The sequence below is a fragment of the Amblyomma americanum genome, chromosome 8, assembly GCF_052857255.1.
Source record: "Amblyomma americanum isolate KBUSLIRL-KWMA chromosome 8, ASM5285725v1, whole genome shotgun sequence".
NCBI classification, from domain to species: Eukaryota; Metazoa; Arthropoda; class Arachnida; order Ixodida; family Ixodidae; genus Amblyomma; species Amblyomma americanum.
This window is the reverse complement of record NC_135504.1, coordinates 74342461-74363674: the sequence shown is the minus strand read 5'-3', so window position 1 is coordinate 74363674 and position 21214 is coordinate 74342461. Positions and strand designations below refer to the sequence as shown.

At 47.5% G+C, this 21214-nt stretch overlaps 1 protein-coding gene across 2 annotated transcripts in view; it reads left to right on the top strand.

Annotated features, from left to right (window-relative positions):
- Positions 1-9918, top strand: part of LOC144101929 (WW domain-binding protein 2-like) — a 42069-nt gene extending 32151 nt beyond the window's left edge. The window contains exons 7-8 of one of the 2 annotated variants that reach the window (XM_077635163.1): positions 6271-6401; positions 9706-9918. In XM_077635163.1, coding sequence (XP_077491289.1) covers positions 6271-6401; positions 9706-9759 — 185 coding nt within the window. In that variant the 3' untranslated portion in view covers positions 9760-9918. The remainder of the gene's footprint in view (positions 1-6270; positions 6402-9705) is intronic. The other variant, XM_077635164.1, reaches the window with a different exon arrangement.
- Positions 9919-21214: the final 11296 nt, after the last annotated feature.

Here is a 21214-nt window from a genome sequence, read left to right as displayed (position 1 = left end):
GATCTGGATCGTGAGAGGGAAGTAACTAGAAGAATAGGACTGGGGTGGATCTCTTATGGCAGGTTTTCTCAGATCATAAATGGCTGTTTACCAATGTCTGTCAAAAGCTGGAAAAGTATACAACAGTTGTATCTAACCAGTACTCACCTACGGGCCAAAAACGTGTAGGTCAACGAAAAGGGCTCAGCTTAAGTAAAGGACAACGCAGCAAGCCATCGAAAGAAAATTGATAGGTGTAACGTTTAGAGACCCGAAGCGGGCAGAGTTGGTGCGGGAACAAACGCGGGATAATGACATCCTAGTTGAAATCAAGAGGAAAAAATGGGATTGGGCAGGGCATGTGCTGCAAACGCAAGATAACCGCTGGTCCTTAAAGGTAACGGAGTGGATTCCAAGAGAAGGCAAGCGTAGCAGGGGGCGGCAGAAGGTTAGGTGGGCGGATGAGATTAAGAAGTTTGCAGGCATATGGTGGGCTCCGCTGGCAAAGGACTGGGTTAATTGGAGAGACATGAGAGAGGCCTTTGCCCTGCAGTGGGCCTAGTCAGGCTGGTGATGATCGTGATGAATCGAGATAGTGGAACCTCTATTATGTGTCCCCGTTCATACGACGACCTACATTTTATGACAAATTGGCACGGGCCTGGTGAGTCTCCCATAGGGATAATGCATTAAAGGCCTGTATTGTACACGACAGAAAAATATGCACACCCCGCTTCGTACAAAAGCCGGTTGGAGTCATCTGGAATGAAAGGCGCTGGCGGAGTACTTTATTCGCAGACGTGGTGCCAATCAAGTTGGTTCTAGATCTGAATCAAGACGGAGACATGCGCGCAACAATATGATTGAGTGCACGATAGCTTGCTGTGACAGTTCTGCTGACAGCTCAGACTCTGGACTCCGTGCGTGCAACCCACAGCCATCTGTGCGAGGCAGCTCGCCTGGCCCGTTTTTCCACGTGCTTCGCTGATGAAGGTGTTAGGGAAATCAACTGTTCATTCATACCAGCATGAAGTTATTGTAGAGGCAGTAACAAGATTAGGCATTTCTATGATCATCGGCGGCTAGTTCGAAAGCGCTTTCTGCTGTGCCCTCAGTGCGGAGCACGCTAGGCCTAGCAACACAGAGTGAGCCAGGAGCGGGCAGCACGCTGCTACTCGGTGGGCGGCACGTCGCAAGTGAACATCATGTTTTTTTTCTTTAAGTTAAGTCAGGTCGTCTTTATTTACATCACGACAATGTAGGTAGGCCCGGGCAAAAAAGTGAAGCACATTTCACTTGAAGCGCAGTCCGGGCCCCCTTGTGCAAGGCAAAATGCTATGAAAATGACAGAGCATGTTGTGTAACTGATGTATACTGCAGATGTATACTGCAGATTAGCTGGGCAGGAAGGTATATGAATTCAGCAACATTTAACAGTGCGGGTACATGTGGTTAGGAAAAAAAAAAAAGAGGAAGTAGGCAGAGAAAGAAGATTGGTAAGGCTATTTACGTATTTTCATAGTATGACAGAAAATTTATTCATAAAACTTTAGCTGAGCAGAAAAGATTGAGGAAAAAAATCTCCTGTATTTCTGCATAAATATCAAGAAAGCATAAAAGTCACCATATCAGAGCATCGCGAATTTCACGCGGGCTGCTCTTTTCCACAGGTATGCCTTTACTCAGCAGTTTATTTAATAAATGTGGAAGAGCAAAGCACATTATCGAACGTCGGTATTCTGTGCAGCAGAAGGGAATGCACCAAAATCGTTGATCGCGAAATGCATATGTTGGAATGGTTGCTTTGAGGCAGGATAGTTCTAGAAAGTTTTTTTTGGTGGTAGCGGATACGTTTTACATCTCATTACTAAATTATATTCTTATAGGTGATGAACTGGTGTGATGTGAAAGCGAGCAAACAATTCCTCTGTGTGCGCACGGTAATCCAGATTTGCTATGTGTTGAACTGCTTTCTTTTGGACCATGAATATTTTATTTATGTTTGCCTGCGTTGTATTGCTCCATACTAAGAAGCAGTAATATAAGTGAGGTAGAAACAGTGGAATTCACCGTACAGACACTGCTACCTTCTGCTGTGGAGTGACAGTGGGTCTAGAAGAAGTCTGAACAGAAAGACATGCCACTGGCATGGTCGTACTGTGTCCCGCAAAACGTCTTCAAAAGATCGGAGCTGCTATATTTTTTACGCATCGTTCATGTCATCGTTTTTGAAGTGCACATGATGAATGCTTAATAATAATAATAACAACAGAAGCTTTATTGTCTGCAACATTTACGCATTGTTTTTCTGCTGCCCTAAGCACCTTGGTGCTTGTGGGTGGGCCGGCAGAAGCAGTGCATACCATGCACTGGACAACGCAGTGCTCTCAAATGTTACAAGTTTAATTCATGAATCAACTCTATTGAGTAAAACAAAAAGAAGAGAAACAAACATGTACATCTTCAAAAATCGATACCACAGTCTTGCTACTGAGTTAAAAAGACGAAACAATATACATAAGATCAAGAATAAAACTTCACAAAAGTAGTACCAAATTTCACACACAATTCTCCTGAGTATGATAGACACTAAAAGAAAAAAAAAGATACAATGCACATTAAAACCAATTCTTCAACTCCGCTTTTGATTTTCTACTTAAAGGGACTATGCAATAAATTAATTGAGATTACGTAAAGCATACGAGAGATAGGCATTTCATCACTCGTCACCCCAACGCAAGAATTTTTAAGCTAGCATCAATAACACCGAAGATATAGACAATTAAAAATTACGCTCCTCTTCTCCCCCCTCAACTCGTACACGCGGGGCACCAGACAAAAATAAAGAAAACAACTCTGGGACTAGGCCCCGCCCATGAATACGTCATCCGCTGACGTTCCTTTTGCAACTTCCGGTTGTAGCTCCTAGCACCCCAGCAGCAGCGGCGGCGGCGTGATTGCGGCGCGCGTCGGGTTTCTTTGCTTGTCGTCTGTTGTTGTTAGCAGTAATGCTAACTACACCTCGGACCTTGAGGCGTGACTGCTCGCTCTAACGGCCGCAATGGGCATCGAGCCCTATGCGTTCATGCAGCGACGACAGTAGCGACTCGGCGAGCCACTGCGAGTGGCTCCGAAACTCCCGACAGAAGGAGGCGGCAGAGGAAAATTGAAACCATATGCGTGAAGGCAACGCCTTGGCTCGCGCTTGCCCGAGAGTCGCGTGGCGGCACGAGCAGACGATTTTCACGGCTACCGGAAGTGTGCCCGTGATGTCGTGGCTGCCGTGGCTCCAGCAAATGAGAGTGTGTGGTGGCCTGGCGACGTCATGGGTACAGTGACGTCGTTTTTCACGATTTTAGTTTCAAAATTAGTCAGTACGAGCACACCAATCGGCCCGCGAATTTTAAGAAACACGGTTTTTAAAAATTCATAATAAATTGCCGGCAGAGTTCCGAGGACTCATACTTGGTGTGAATGCTTCTTAGCCTCATTTCTAAGCATTGAAAACATTTACAAGCTACTTTTTATTCATTGCACAGTCCCTTTAACTGAAAACATAGTCGTGATTACGGGACTGAGTAAAAAAAATGAAATAAAGTAATAGATTAAGTACAAAAGTGAGAAATCACGAAAATTGCAGCACTTTTACAAAGACAATTATGCCGAGCAAAAGAGAAGAAAAAAAGGGAAAGAAGATCACAATTCATCATGAAAGTGCCCAATTTCTTAGCAGGAATTTTTCTTTTTTTCTACTGTTGATATTCAGGAGCTGTTCAGGTAAGCTGTTAAACAACTGTGGCACATACCTAATACCTTTGAGTTCTTTTCCCATAAATAATTTAAACTCGTGGCATCACAAATCTTTTCTTTGGGCTTAGTGTTCTTTCTTCGTTCACAGGTTCTTTGAAACCGATGTCATAGATCATTCATGACATCTTCCGGTTGTCTATCAGGGAGTATTGTACCATACACAATATTTCTGGAAATCTTGTGCAGCAGTTTAGTAACCTTTGTTTACTGAGTAACAGACCAACTGCCATAGATTGTTGTCGCGCATTGTAGGATGCTTTCGCCCAAAGACTGAAACACAGTGCAAAGCGTTTTCACAGTTGTTCACAACTTGTACATATATGCCGCAACTTGCCTTAGCCTCTTACAAATATATATGACATGTTCATCCCAAGTAAACATTTCATCTATGCGCAAACCCAATTATTCACAAATTAACATGCAGGGACAGCAGCGCTTGCTTGCCTCGTCTTCTTTGACGCCAAAATGCCTGGCTACGCACAGTCTCTGAACTAATTCTTGCGGAACGAAAGTGGGCTCTTTTATAACATGCAGGGAAAGGAATTTTAATTAATTTTTGAAAACCTTAGTAGCAGACGCGATTACTGTAATTACTCGCGTAATGAACCCCCCCCTGTCCCCCATCCTACATGTGTCGGCCACAATTTACCTTTTTCCTTGTTTTCCAGCGTAGCGAGTTCCTCAGTTTACTCAGTTTTCGCTGCCGTCCACCTTGGCAGCGCACCATCCCCACTTTTTGATCTTTTGAGGAGAGCTCCAGCCAGAGGGGTGGGAGGAAGGGACGGAGTGCGCGCAGCAGACTTTGGCAGTCTGCTGAGGGGTGGGAGGCGCGGTGCCCTCTGCGAACTTGGCAGAGCGCCAAGACGTGCGCTCTAAGCTAAAGCTTAAACATGCGAATTAGACCTTGCAGTAGAAAACCCGCGCCTGACCTTCAGGGCTGGTGACCACCACGTTCCCGTTACCTCGCCGCTATTGGCCGGCACCCCCGGCTAGCACAACATCGCATCCAACTGAAGGATGCTGAACACTAGCCCCATGAACCCGTCTGACTCGGTGCGTTTGTTGATGACGGAAGAACGGACAGAGATATATCTCGACCCTTCCAAAAAAATCTGTTGGAAACTTTTTTCCAGCTTCTAAACTGATGTCAACTTTTCTGGAAAAAAAGTGGGTTCATTATGCGAGTAAATACGGTACTATTACACAAATGCGTCGGTTGTGCGAGATTTTTTATTATACGATGGTTTCGCGCAGTCTCCTGAAAGTGGTATTATCGAGGTTCTGCTGCACTTAGAAATTAGCATGGGAGAATCATCACAGTATTGTCACAGCTTGCACAGAGATGAGCAAGCTTGTCTAGAGCACTCAAGTGTCCCTGTGTGAAGCAAACTGATTGGAATTTTTAAGCAAATACTGGGTTCAGATACAGTGCTTGCGCTCAAGTGAAGCCGCATAGACCTATGAGCAATGAATGTTCGAGCGTCATGCCCTCAGGATAGCCGCTGCACTAACACTTCACTTTAGTTCTTCTGCAGTGCACCACTGCAGTGCTCTAGACAAGCCTGTGCTCATGTTTGTACATCCCAGTGATGACTGCCCGTAATTATTGTTCCAAGCTTACCTTTTTCCTGGAGGCTGTTGCGGTGGCAGAGTGGTTACGACACTCGGCTGCTGGCCCAAAAGATGCGGGTTCGATCCCGGCGAAATTCTAGAGGCCCGTGTGCTGTGCGATGTCAGTGCACATTAAAGAACCCCAGGTGGTCGAAATTTCCTGAGCCCTTCACTACGGCGTCTCTCATAGCCTGAGTCACTTTGGGACGTTAAACCCCCATAAACCATAAACCATTTTTCCTGGAGGCCATTAAGGAATAGAACATGCTACCATTCTCTGTCGTTATAACCCATTAGTGAATCCTTAGATAACCTGTGTAATGTTTTATCTTCTGGTTGAATTCTGTTCCAGTCACATTCTGTACCAGTGGCTAACTCTGCTCGTCTAACATTCTCTGCAGGTTTCAATGTTTTCCGTTTTAGTGCAGGAGCACTACTAGGCGCATTTTCAAATTTCGGGCATATGTGCGTGTCTGAAACCTGCTTTGTGGCAGGTGGCCCATCTGCCCATCGGGTTGTGGGCAACCTGTTTGGTTCGTGGTAAAGGCCTTCGAGGTAAATGCCTTCAGGGTAAAGGCCTTTGTGGTGAATGCCTTTAGGGCAAAGGCCTTTAGGTCAAAGGCCTCTAGGGTGAAGGCCTTCATGATAAATGCCTTCCATGTAAAGGCCTTTAGATTGAATGCCTTTAGCATGTAATTAAATGCCCACCATAACAAGTGCTCTTGCACAGTATCCTGTGCTTAGCGATGCTAAACAGGTTTTTTTTGTATTGCTTTTCTGAGCCACGCTTTGGTCATCTACACCCATAATAGCCCCTGTTTAGGGCTGACAGTATGAATGAGTGGAAATGAATGTGTGTTCCTCTTACAGCGGCATCGGCCATGGCCAAGGCAGCTGAGGCGGCACAAAATTCGGCCTACTATAATCCGGCCAACCCAGAGTACATGTACGTGCCGGCTGCACCACCTCCTTTCGACCAGGGCAATGCCAGTGCACCTCCGGTGAGGGACTCGCTCATCCTGTCTTTCTTTTTTTTTTTCAAATGTGGTATTTATCTCAGTGAAACGCTACTCCGTGTTGTGGGGTTGTAATGGAATGGATAAATATATTCTTCCCGCTTAACCGTGGCTGACACAGTTCAAAACCACCAACCCCGCCCCGTGATCACAACTACTGCTGAGCGCACACCGAACACGGCGGGCTTTACTCTAAGGGAAACAAAGGGACGACACTTGCTGACACGAACAAGGCACTTATTGTTGCAACAGCAGTAATGCCAGCTAGCAACAAAATACGCTAAGAAATTGAGGTCATCTGACTCACCAGCAAGGTTACGAGCGAATGTTCGCCAAAGCAAAGGCAGGGGAGAAGCTTCATAGCCAGACAGGACTAGCGTGCAGGAAAAAGGTCCCCACAAAGCCTTGCCTCACTGGCAGAGAGTGGAGCGCCGTGCTGAAACATCCGCACATGTCTCGTTCCCGAGCCGAAGAGGAAAAGCTATCACTCACACGCACACACGCAGCAATCACGCCGTCCCTGGCGCTCGTGTTGCTGCAGTGCCGGTGCCCTCCCTTGTTAGGGACTCATCGTGGGGAAGCAAGCCAAAGGGGATGAAGCGGGGCGAGTACCCGCAGCATCCATGGAATTCGCGAAACTTTTAGGCAGCAATATCAAAATGATCTCAAAATGCATCAAGGCAAAAGAGGAAAGGAGGCAAGGCTGAGCACATCACCAAGTCTGTCTGGTCCATACACTTCTCTGAGGCGACGAAGTCATTTGTCGCTGTGTCCTTTAGCTTTCTTCTATCTGTGTCTGGAAGTTAGCACCTGTATTTTTCCTAGGTAGTCATTTGGATGTAATGGGATTTCATTGAAACAACAGATTCACAATGCCAGTCCAGCACACTAGTTTTCCGTAGGCTGTGCAATCCAGTAAGGAAGAAGGGCTTAAGGCTTCATTAACATATTGCAGAGTTGTAAAGTATCAGTCATCAAAAAGCTGTAAGGAACGAGAAGTGAAATTGCCCTTCTGTTACGTCAACTCCAGACAGGTTAAAAAGAATGGCTGAACCCAAAGAGCTCTGAGGTTCTTATTGGTGTGCAGAAGCAACAGCTGTACCATTTCTGATCCAGCATTCCACTTTTAGCCTCTTTCAGAACGTAGTGACTGTGACATGCTTCTGAGCAAAGTTCCTGTTGTGGTGTCAGTCAAGCTGGTTTCACAAGTTCTTCTCAGCATCTGGGCTTGAGGGCAGTGGGCATATTGCTTGGACTTGTGGCTTATTGAATTGTTTTGGGCCTGTGCTTTGTCATTTGGCACTGCTTGACTCTTTCCCATTTTGGTTGAGCCACTACCAATTTAGGCTAACCTTACCAGAACCACCCTTTGTTTTAATGGCTTAGAATTAGAACGCCTATTATTGCAAAAAGTGCCTGGCGCAGAAGGCATAGTGGAGAGAGGGAAATCTCCCTCTGCATTTTTAGGGGAGAGGGAAGAGGGGATGTGAAGCTACAGGGGGGGCAAAAGGGACACTGCGGTCGCCAGTCAGTCTGTGGGCGGGGAGAGTGGAGAGGGGTGCAGCATAGTGCACTGATTGCTGGATTGGATCAGGAGAGTGGATCAAAGGTACGGCTGTTACACAGGGGTTGAGGGACTAGATCACACCACCCGCTCGCATGTTCTGACCCTGGCAGTGGCATCTCCACCCAGGGGGCAACTAATGCGAACAGATACTTTGTCTCATGTATTGCATTTATTGTATCGCATTAGAGGTCCCGTTCGAAAAGCTGGCGTCCGTCCGCATCACTTCAAAGCAGGTGGCCCCTACGTACTGCAGTGAGCAGGTGGTAACCTGCCTGCTAGGTTGTGGGCAACCTGCTCACCATGGCAGGTGGCAGTGAAATTAGTTCAAATAAATTCATTGTGATTGCCACCTGCCCACCATGGCATTGCGCATCAGCTCATTGGTTGCGAGATAGACAAAATTAGTCTTACGGGAAGTGGGGTGTCAGGAGCCCCACTGGTGGGTATGTTTGAAAGAGCCACTTGCCAGGGCAGTGGCGCATCGCTAAACCACTGCACCAGGAGTGGATGAAGACTCCCCACAATCTAGGAAAGAGAAGGAGTACCTGTGCGGGAGGGATCTCTAATGCTATTGCATTGTACTCTTAAGGGTTGTTCAAGCGTCTTTGATCCTTTCATGTCAGTGCTTGCACAAGCAACAGCTGTGTGTGGGGATTCGCAAAATATTGGCTCACTTATTGCACTGCCTGGGCACAGCCATGCAGTTTGTCAGTTCTTGTTACTTCAGGAAAATGGTGAACATCCTATTAGCTACCAGTATTTTAAAAGGCTTCTTTATGGTGATGTGGCTGCTATCTGGAGGACATGGGGCGGTTTCATAGTCATATATCTGTAGGGTTATTTACTAGCCAAAATCTGCCAGCATATTACTGCTCACTTGACAGCAGTCTGTTTCTCAGTCTTTGCATCGTTGTCTCCAAAAACGTGTTTCCAGATCTACTGCCTACTCCTGTAGTAAACAAGGAAACACGAGCGCGGATGAACACAAGTCAGTGCTTGTGTTTGTCCATTTTCTGGTTAAGAATAATAATAATAATTGGTTTTTGGGGAAAGGAAATGGCGCAGTATCTGTCTCATATATCTTTGGACACCTGAACCGCGCCGTAAGGGAAGGGATAAAGGAGGGAGTGAAAGAAAGGAAGAATAGGTGCCGTAGTGGAGGGCTCCAGAATAATTTCAACCACCTGGGGATCTTTAACGTGCACTGACATAGCACAGCACACGGGCGCCTTAGCGTTCTTCCTCCATAAAAACGCAGCCGCCGCGGTCGGGTTCGAACCCGGGAACTCCGGATCAGTAGTCGAGCGCCCTAACCACTGAGCTACCGCGGCGGGGTTTTCTGGTTGCGCTGCCGTCGTTCCTTGTAAGCCATGAACCAGCTAGCCTGAATCACCACTGTGCGTCAATCCTGTTGTAAAACTAGCCAGTCTCTACATTTAAGTTTTTTTATTGGTTTAGCCACAGCCATAGAGCATGATGAACAGTCAAATGTTGGAATTTAACTGGGAATCTGCCATGCTCCGTTATCACTGTGAACCTGTAAGGTGTGTGCCAGTTTACTAGCCCAGCTCAAGTTGTAAGAAATTTTTTTTTGCTCATTTCCTCGGGAGACACCCTGACTTTGGGGCAGTGCTTTCGTTGCTTTGGCAGGTGTTACTGAAAGTTATGCTCTGGTGTGATGATATCGTAATGATCCTTTTGCTTGTTTTTTTGTTGCCACAGCAGCCGGATGGACCACCGCCGCCCTACTCCGAGGGTTCCAAGAAAACAAACTGAGGCTGGAAGAACAGAAGCGTGTAGCCACCTTGCAGACCCTGCTTATCCAGCTCTAGCACGTTGTGTAGTGTGGTGATCCCTGTGCATGGTTCCTGAGGGCTTTAATAAACACCCAAGTGATGAGCGCTTTTCCCGGTAACTTCGCGCTATGCTGCTGTACTTGTGGCATGTTGAGTGTGTTCGTTTTACCACGCCCACTGGCAGCCATGCACTCGGCTCCCACCTTTCCTACTGGGGCATCTGTTGATAGCAAATATTTGCATCTGAGCATACTATGTGGGCTCAGACCACCCACATCTAGCCATGTGTACACTTGGCTTTGTCCGGGGAGAGGGGATTCTGGGTGTTGAGCTGATCCCAGGTGCTTGGGCATTTTTAAGGTTCCTCGGCTGAGGCAGCACACTACTTTGGCCCCTGTTTCCCATAAATGGCACCCCGCTGGGATGGCTCGATGGAAGGAAATCTGCAGTCACCTTTTCCTGTCCTTTGCTATATCCTTCAGTTTCCTGTCCTCTTTCTTGCAACTTTCCTGTCTTCTCTGCTTCTTTTTCCCTCTTTCCTGACGAATAGGGTTAACCTTGTGGGAAAACCAACATTTGTGATGCTGTTTGTGCCCATAACAGCGCTGTACAGCTGACATGGGCAGGAAGTTTCAGTCCCATCCCTGCGTTAGGCTCTGTGCATGGTGCCCGGCGCCTCTGCAAAAATATTTGAGTTAATTGCATAAGTTCTTATTCATTCAAAAACCCTGTTCACCCTCCGAAAAAGGGGTGCACCAATTTAGCCTCCATTTCTTCTCTAGGTTAAAAAATTTCCCTTGGTACCATGTGATCCACTGTGACACACCGGACAAGCCAGCAAGAGAACTATCATCCCTTGTAGCCATATGCCCACATACACCACGGGACCAGGATATACCTAGAGTGACTGGAATCGCAAATTGCGACCTTCCCTTTGGAGTCTGGCACAGACTACAATGGACATCCAAAACTTCGATCTCTTGGAGACTTTCGTGTAGCAGCAAGCACACACACATCTCTGAACACTGTTCAAAGCATCATTTCGGAGGACAATACGTATGCCTGTTCAAAAAAGAAATCTCTCAAGGCATGAGGGAGCAGAATATTAGAGATGTGCAGGGAATAAAGGTCCGCAGAGATGACAATGAAACGACATAAACTTGTCTTCCTAATGTTCGCATGCAGGAGCCTCACAGAACCTGTAAACGTTGGCTGCGCAAAAACCTGAGCGACACCCTACATTCCAAACTTCCACCAGAGGTGTCGCAGTTGGTCGGTCAACTTACGCGAAATGTGCTGCGCATGATATTCAGATGATTATGACTCCAAACCATGTCAAATGCAGAAAAAACTGCCAACTATTTTTACAACCTGCTTTGTAATGCGCTAAACTCTGCAAAAGTTGTCGATGTGTGGCTGCCTGTCTTGCTGCTCGGATTTCCGTTGGTCCGAGGCGGGTTTCCGTTCATTTGGGATTTCGCTATGTCATGATGTCTTCAACTGCGCGCTTTAGATCGCTCTAGAGCACTCTGAGAGGTGACCGCACATTCGGCTGGTCGAAACCGGCCGCTCTGGCTACATTTGGCTGGTTCTTTCCGAGCGCTCGCCTCCAGCTCAGAGCGCTCCGACGCGCTCCGAGAAAAAAGTCGGAGCGGCTCCGAGATGCGTCCACGTGACAGGGCCACTTCCGTCATTTCGCGAAAGTGGTGCGAGGCCTTGGCGTCCCCTGCGCGTAGGCAGAAGGAAGTGTAGGCTTTTGACGCAGTGGTGGCGTCCTTGCTGTGTTGTTTTGCGGATGCCGCGCTGTGTGAGGCAAAATGTCCAAGAGACGCTGGATAAGTATACACTAGGAGCGCGGTCTGTGTTGCTGTCGCATGAAAACAGCGATTCCAGCAGCAGCTCAGACGAGGACGAGAGTGCTATCCACAAGGCGATGTTCAAAAAATGAGCGTCCCGTGGGACGGAAAGCCGGGGTAGCGATCAGTACAGGCTAAGCGGCGACCGCGATGCAAACTGTGTGCGACCACGTGCTGCTAAAGGTAATCAAGAGACCTTACGTGCGGCTACTGTTTCCATCAGCAGCGCTGCCGCGTAGTGGTTCCGGAAGTTACGTCCCCCTTCTGCCTCCTGCGCTTCTGCTCTAAAAACTCGCTGACCGTTCTGCTTGACTAGTCTTGCTATGCGCTCAGAGCGAGAGCGGCTCCCACTCTGTCGGATCCTAACCGGATCTCGGGAGCGACCAGTCGAAGACACCATCAGTGTGGCCGCTTTGAAACTGACCAATGGAAGGCGCCATGACATGTCACGTGGTCACATGGGAGCTGCCTGCGGATGGAGCAGAGCATCAAACCTGCTTTCCGCTCCAACCAAGTTCGCTGGGTGTGTGTTGCGTGCAACAGTACTCACCAGAAGACGTGCAGCGATATCAGCGACTGCTGCATTTTTCATTCTGGTTGCACCATGCAAAATAGCCCCTAGACCTACTATGAAGTCTTAGACAATTTGTGGCAACCTGGGCTAACACAATGGACGCATGGACCAGACGTTGACGTGACTGAGAGGTCACATACACATTTACAGTCTTTGCCAACAGTATGCAGTCCAAGAGGTCTGCTTCTGAGCCCTGCAGCGTGGCTCCAGAGACCCCGATTTCGAGAAGGTGAGAGGAACTTAAATCCTCAACCCTCGCAAGCTTAGGACTCAAATGTGCTTAAGAGCTGAGCAACATGGCGCGGAACCAAACCCTTTGGGCTGTATATTTTTGACAAAAGACTACCTGTGCCGCCTGCTACACGGGCCCTCAGCACCTCCGAAGGGACAATGGAGGCATGTCCGAACGCCTCCGCTTTGTCGATGTCGGTGGTGCGACGCGGATGTTAGTACTGCGTGCAAAAAGATAGGTCCCACGTCCCGCGCCCATGGAAATAAGCCCTTGTGCCTACATTTCCCTGCACTCGTGAAAACCAAAATATGGGATTTGTAGCTCCAATATGATTCAATTGGTTTGAAGGCCATCAACAAGTTGCAATCAGATGATCCAATTGGAATTGGAGACCCAACTGGACTGACTGCCCATCTGGGAGTAAGGAAACCAATTGGGTTACCCAGTTGGATTCACAAGTTCATTTGGCTGACCTTTTGAGGCTATTTGATTCCAGTATGATCCAACTTGAATTCCCAATTTGACCCAATATTTTTTTTTTCTCTGGGCAGGCAATTACTTTCCTTGTACCTTTCCATGTGTCTGGCACTGGCATTTCTGAGGCAGCTTCATTCAGGCTATGGTTCTGCTTTGTGATTTTGCCCAATCCTGCACCCGTCGTGCATACAACACTCATTTTATCTTCCAAATCATGAAGGCAGAAAAAATTATGGAAGCACTAAGACTACTTACGTGCATGCACACGGGGTTTCTGGCTGCGGTGATGGTGCACTACTGTAATGCAGTAAATGAGCTGGTCCTCATATGAAGTAAAGGAGGCAAGGTCCAAATTACAGTACGCAGGCAGACTCAAATTACGGCAAACACCAGTTGCACTCGCAGAATGCATACCTAAGACACAAGAGCATTAATATGGCTTGGATTCAGAAATATGTGTCCCTAGCCGCGAAATTCGAAACATCATGAAACTACCTTTTATGACTGCTAGTGTGGAGCAGCGTATGTGTTGTTTTCAGAGGTCTCCTAGAGACTCCGAGCGATTTGTCCAACGGGCATGGCGATGGTGCTCCGTGGACTCCTTGGCAGCGTTGCAACACGCTGTCGCATTCCACTCAAAGGCAAAGCTTAAGCATCCTCCAATCCTTTTTAATAGTCATACATCAAGCCTGAATCACAAATGGTAACTGTAAACAATTGGTGTGAGCTTGATCACGCATCATGGGATCGTACAATGACACTTGCGAATGCCATTACCTCACCGGGCACAAGGAACATTGAAATTTTTTGTCAGTTCCAGTTTTTAACACATATTGACACTGAGTGCGGGGTCTCTTGTGCAAACTGGATTAAAAATTAGCTGCGGTTTAACTATTGCTGAACGTGGATATAGAGCAAAAGCTTTGGTGTATCGGGCAACTAAACGTGTCTTGAATATGTAACGTTGAGTGCGTTGTGCACACTGGATATATGCAGCGCACACGCCTGCTCACCCTGCCACACTGGCAGGTGGCAGTTTAATGGTTGATTGCGAGAGATTGATCATCCACTGCACACTGTGGCCTATATATTCCCCCCAGACTGATGTCACAACGGCAGCTTCCATCGTGCGACATCACGCATTTGTCACATGACTATTCTACAGGCGAATTGAAAGGTCAAGTGGTGCAACACGATGATGGACCATATATGGTAAGGCCCATAGCCACATTTGACCTCTCGCTCACTTGAAGATTACTGGCAACGCACGGCAAAATCGGCTTTAACTAGCGTAGTGAAGCTTTTGCTCCAAAACAGACGCACAACAAAATCATGCTCGGTCTGCGGCTGTTGCCCGCCGCAGTGGCTCAGTGGTTAGGGCCCTCGCTTACTGAGCCGGAGTTCCCGGGTGGCGGCTGCGCTTCGATGGAGGCGAAACGCAAAAGGCGCCCGTGTGCTGCACTCTATCATCATCAGCCTTATTACGCCCACTGCAGGGCAAAGGACTCTGCCATTTCTCTCCAATTAATGCTGTCCTAATTGGCAGCTCCGCCTACCATTTGCCCGCAAACGTCGTACGGGGTTAATTGTTTGCTAAAATGTGACAAAATTGCTCTCGCAAGCTCATTATCAATGCGCGCCGAGCATTTAATAATTTATTTATTTGCAAAGTGCTTCTAGAGCCTCTTGAGGTCCAAGCAAAAGGGCCAAAATCTTGCGTCCTTTTTCTGTTGTTTCGTTGATTCAAAATTCTATTAGTTATTCTTTTCATAAAAACTGCATCGATAAAATCGCTTGCGTTGTATTTGGCTACAAATTTTGGTGGTAAAGGACTATAGACCTCCTGCATGTTTGTAAACAAACTAGGTGGCGCTGCAGTCGCTAGCGAGCTCGTGGTAGGCAAAAGGTCGGGGAGTTGCGTCGCGGATAGGTGTTGAGCGCGGGTTTTCAAGGCTTGTAGGCGCGTTTCCAGTTTCTGCGAATCATGGCAATGGTCGATGCTTCCAACTTAGTAATTTGTTGAAGTACACGAGCTCGCGTTGGTCACGTGCGGCCTGAAATAGTTTGCCACTGTATTGTATATATGGTTAGTAGTAAACATGTAGAAAGCGTTCCTGCCGTTTATTTATGCGCTAGGCATTGAGTAAAACAAGTTTTGACACTATGCACTGGTGTCACTGCGCTAGTTTTGCACTCTGCACTAGAAAATAGTGAGGGGAAGCGCTGGCCTTGTTTCGTCGGAGCAGACATGCGCTCATCGTCTGGTGACATACGTACGTGTCGCGCTGTGCGAAAAGTGGGGACAGCGTCGTGTTCCTGATCTCCTGTCTCGCTTAGCGCTGTTTTTAGCCGTATGACCACGCACCAGCCAGGCCGACTTGTGCTCTTGTTAAGCTGGTCGATTTGGTGAAAATTTTTGATTTCTAGAATTATTTTCTTTCCTAGCCCTGAAGTCTAGTTTCGTGACGAAAAATTATAGCAAAATATTGAGTACAAATTTATAAATTACGCTTTTTAGAAGTGTGGTCGTCAAAAATTGTGAGGTAATTTCTTTGATTTCAGTGCCGCATTTCTTTGACCAAAGCGAAAGCGAAGATGCCATAAACGAGGGAATAAACCTTAAGGTTCGTTTTCTGACCTCTCACATTTTCTGCGGCTGGATCACTCACCTTCGTAATTCGCATGAAAATCAAATGATTCCATTTGTCGCAAACTATTCCTGAGACGTTGAGGAGCGTAATAAATCCTCTCGATTTTTTTCCCTACACGTGCAGTACTGTGTTAGTTATTTCTTGTAAGAAACGTTTTCACCTAACTATGCATGCATAAGTACTGATCATATAGAAAAAGAACTAATCGCGTCATCGTACAGAACAGGGCTTTATGTACATGCTGGCATAAAAAAACTGCGCACTATCTACTCAATTATTTGAGACCTTGGTGGGACTTGACGACGGTGTTAATTATAATTACCCAGAACTGCACCAGGTATAGCTATAAATAAAAGGAATTACTGAAACTAGAGTAGGAATTTCATATTTGCACCAAGTTTACTTGCATATCGCATGCATGAATAACGAAAACACTTTTCATTGCCGCGTCACTCTCAATCTCGCCACGTGTCTGTTAGTAGCACGCCTGCGGCTGCTTCTTTCCAAACAAGCTTCGCGGTCATGTACTACCTCATGAAGCATGACACATGCATGATGCAATGAAAAAGCATATGGCGTTTAGCACACTGAAGGTACGCTATTCTAAGCACACCAACGCGACCGCGCAAGCTTGACACAACTTACCAGACTCCTTTCTACTCGAATGAAATAATTACGTCGTCATATCAAGAAACAGTTTCAAGTAAATATTAAATGTAATAAAACGCGCCATTAAAACATGGTGTGCTAATAACAAAAAAACGCATTCCTTGGGGGCGAGTGAACCTGTCGGCGTCCCGTGCACTCCGGCTCAAGGTGATAAGTACGTGTGCAGCTGCATATGTCTTGTTTTTTCCTTGAACAATTATCAGCCTACTATCCTGAAGTTCAGGTGAATGAACACAGTAACTTGCATGCTATTAAGTGCATTGAGTGGCAGTGCCTATCGACTCACACACTTCGCGCTTTACTACCGTGGCCCAATGCCTGTTAGCCAGTTTCCGAATGCGGCATTTATGCGCGAGAAACCTATCGAGGTTAATTTAATATTTTTTATGCTACTACGCGGATCCAGCAGTGACGCAGCTGGTCAATATATGCTGCTTCTGCAGTGCACAGGCTTGAAGCAGCCGCCGGTAGCTGCGGCAGCTGCGGTAGGCACGGGCAAGCGGAACCTGTTTTGCCTACCATGCGAAAGTCGCTGCTAACATCAGCGCCACCGCATCTTCGTGACGTCGCGGTGTGAAGGATGTCCATAACGGGCAAGGCGTCGCGCCGAACGGGCGATGGCGTTCCGTGGACTCCCTGGCAGTGCTGCAACACGCTTTCGCGTTCCACTCTTAAAGGCGAAGCTTAAGCGTCCTCCAATTTTTTTCATCTGCCAGTTTGCATTTGAAGCGTGTTGAGCGCTATTTGAAGGAACAGGATCTGTGTGTTCTTGCAGCAGACAGGGACGGGGATTCGCTGCGATCCCTACCGTTTTGTTAAAAGGAAAGGTTAAGCACGCGATCGAGGTGTTTTTCAAGCCCTTTTTGAACACGCGACTTCCAAAAGATAAAAGCACAAGCAAAAAGGTTGTGCAATAAGTTTGAGTTCACGAGACACGCAAAACAAACTGAGAAAAGCAAGGCCGATAGCCTCGAACTATTTTTCTCCGTAAAAACGTACGAAGTTGACTGGCCCTTGCGCGCTATTGTCACGGAGCGGGGGACGTGACAAAAGGCGATTGCCTCCTTTTTGCAGGTGGGGCTGAACCTCCTGAATGTTGACGATTCCTTTTTGATAAGGAATTCGGAAAGTGTCATTCAGTTTTTACATAGCCAGAGTGGCATGTGCTGCAAAGTTTTTTCTATTGACATAAAACACCTGTTTTATTCTCTACCGCACAAAGGCCTACTGCAGTCTGTTGAGGAGTGCATTGTTAAGTTTGGGGCTGTCGGATTTCAAAACTCAGCTGGTGTGAGTGTAGGCTGGTTCTTAGAAATGCTTTCTATGTATCTACAGTCCACGGCTGTAACATGGTGCGATGACGTTTTCATACAAAAAGAAGGAATTTGCGTAAGGTCAAGCATCGCTCCTATCTTGAGTGATATACTTTTAGCTCAACTTGACAGAGCCTTTGCCGACTACCTTGCAGACTCGAAAGTCCTTCGAACCTTTCGGTACGTAGATGACTTTTTAGTAAAATTTAAATGTGGACGATGCCGGCTTTGAAGAGGAAGTAGCACGCATTTTAGCCATTTTCGAGGTTGGCCTAAAGTCGCTTGTTTTAAACTACGAGGTTCTCGGTGGGTCGTCTCTTAAATTCCTGGACCTCAGGCTTGTTTGTTCAGATTCGCATGTGTGCTGGGTATACGAGCCGTGAGGTAAGAAAGCGCTGCTGCCTTTTGCTTCGGCGCACACGAAGCTTGTAAAAAGAGGCATTGTGAAAACCTGCCTGTCCAATGCCCTAGAAAATTCCTTCGCCCATTTAGTTGGAGACAGTTTCTGGAGGCAGATTGATCGCCTAAGGGCGAGCGGCTACCCTCCCATCTACTTTGTGCTGTGGCTGAGGGCATCCTCAAAAAGCGAAAGGATGACAGTAGGAAAGTTGCAAAAGAAAAACCAGATAAAAAGAGGGCCGTTGCCTTGCCGTATATTCCCACTTTATCACACAATTTCAAGAAGATTTCTCGGAGAAAGAATATCAACTTGGTGCTTTCAGCACCCCATAAACTAAGCACGCTCTGCAGGCTGACGAACCCATCAGGAGGACAAGACTCAGGATGCCGGACACGACATGCCAACAGGCATGTTGATTGCACTGAAGGCATCCTTTATAAGATACCACTGACATGCGGCCGTTTTTACGTCGGTCAGAGTGAATGATGCGTGAACAAGCGTTTCCGAGACCACGCCAACAATGTGAAACTTTTGCAATTCACTGCCGTGGCTGCGACTATGAGGGTGGCGGCCATTGTGCTCCGAATTTCCCACCCCTATCTTCTCTTCCTGTCCCCTCACCTCTTTCATTTCATTTCTCCATTCTGCCTGCTATCCTTTATTTCCGCTGCCCCAGCTCAGGTGCTTCAGTATCGATGGCAGATGCCGGGGCTAGCAAAAATCCTTTCCTTCCTTTTTACTATTATTTTTAATAAAACCACTACCACCACCAGCACAATCAGTAATTGTCGACCGGCATCCTCAGAAAATCACAAGGGAGATATTGGAGGCGCTAGAAATTGGTAGGACGGGCAGTGGCTGCGTAAGCACGCCATCAATCGGTGTTTAAAAAAAGGAGATTATGTATCTGAGCTGAAATCGAGTGACATGACTTTTTGCATGCTGCTGTAATTGTTAGTTTTTTGTCTCTCCCCCCCCCCCCTTCATGTGCCTATACATTCCCATGTTTCTAATAAGAAGTAGCGCTTGTCCTCCGCCTTTCTTGCGTCCGTGTGTTTTTTTTTCGCGCTTTTCTTCTTACAACCCATGTGATCCCTGCTTGCATCTAAAAGTAAGTAAATTCAAATTTTATTTACTGGGTTATGTGCCGCCCAGGGGTACTCATGAGTACTTGGGCGCAAGAACCACAGAGCTAAAGAAAGACTAGAAATCTGTAGTCTTGAGATCTGTTTCAGCGGCTATTTGCTAGTTTAAACGCAATCACCTCAGCAAGTCGTGAGCTTGTGGCGGAGAAGTAGATGAGTCGCGAGCACTAGAAAAGGACAATGAAAAGTAAGAGCATCTCACGAAGCGCCTTCATCCTTCTCAACAAGGGGTATCCCTCATTCTCTCTCACAAACTGTTCAGTGAAGATGTTTATTCCTCTTCCTGTTCATCGTTGAGACGGGTACGATAATGGCTATTGCAAACAGGTCAGTTACAGATTTACGTGACCTGGTGCAGGCAAAAGCTGGCATGTCGCGGCGGTTACACGTACCACAGTCTTTCAATATCTTTTTACAGTCCTCGAAGCTCACCAGCAAGTTTGATACCAGGTACAGAAGTTGCCGTTAGCTCTGCAGCGGCCGTCAGGAGTCATACTAAAACATCATAGTGTAACGTGCTTTGTGTCGACGACGAAGCGGAGGAGATCGGACGCGTTGAGGAAAAACGAAGATGGTCGGCCTGGCCGGGTTGAGCTCTCCGCCCCGTCGCTAAACCTCTTAAATAGACGTCCCAGAGGTACTCAGTGCCAGCTGAGTACATAGCAGTTGTAGTGGACGTTGCTGGGTGCCAACACGGATCCCTCTGGTCCTCGACAGAGCCGCAGAGTTGTTGGATTACCTCAGCTTCCATTGGATATGCCTCAGGACGGCGATGCCGAGCAAGCAGCACCCGCGGCGAGTCACTGGCAACATCACTGTGAACAGCGCATCTTTGCTGGAAGGTCCGACGAAGACGTCGACGAGTGACTAATTACGAGCGGGTAAGTCGGTATAAGCAATGAAATGCTACTGTGAAGCTAGCCAACGTCATATTATTTTTGGAAGCGACAGCGCTGATTTGGTTCGACAGCCATGAAGACTGTCTTACCTGGGAACGTTTTACAGAAGAGATCAATGAGTTTTTTGGAGACGGATCTGCGAAAAAGAAACGCGCCGAACAAACGCTGCTTCAACGGCCCGAATTACCTGGTGAGACTTCCGCCATTTACACCGAAGAGATCGTAAAATTGTGCAGGGCAGTGAATCCACGGATATCTGAAGAAGATAAGGTTGGACACTTACTTAAAGGGATCGCGGAAGATGTCTACAACTTCCTCATCAGCAAAGACAGTTTGAAGTCTACGGCCGGCGTCATCAGGCACTGCAGAACGTTCGAGGCCTTGAAACTTGGTCGTATTGTCCCGAAAATTGGGCGCCTGGCCAATGTCACCTCCGTCGCCAGCGTTGACGTCGCTCCTCCAGGGTCGATGGCTGGCATGATTCGCCAAACTGTGTGAAGGAACTCCTCCGGCATCAAGATCCTGCGTGCCGTGATGACGCAAAGCAGGACGGTTGCGCATTACAGGCAGAGCCTGCAACACCACCCACTTCTTGCGTTCCAGCTAGCGGTGCGCAGAACTTCGTTGACCGGAGACCCTGCGATTTACGGTCCGCCAACCAGTCTGTGGGAAGACGGCGCGCGTACACAGGAGACTTGGCGCGACAACAGCCTCGACCTGACTACAGCGAACCTTCTGACCCCGCTGGCGCCCTCCACCTGTGTGTTACCACTGTGGTATGACCGGACATATATCCCGATACAGCTGCCGACGAGGCCCGATGCAACAAGACCACCGCCCGTGGTCGGACACTTCTTTCAACCCCGATGCTGAAGTTCAGCACCCAAAGCTAACATCCTCTTGGGTACCTACCGAGCGGCATTGCTGCGAAACGCCTCGCCTGCCTCTGACCGCAGCCCGACACCACCACCCTCACGTCAACGACGCTCACTATTCCCTCGGCACCGCTCTCACCCTCAAAGAAACCAGACGGCGCGGCCGATGGAGGTGAGGCCGTCGGCGAGTCTATATCAGCAATCCCTCTTCCCGTGCTTAGGCTAAAGAAGAAACTTAAAATGCTTATCGACGGAATTCAAACTATGGCGTTAGTAGACACCTGTGCGACAGTATCTGTAATGAGTTTGAACTTTAAAAATTGTTTGGAGCGAAAAGTAATGTT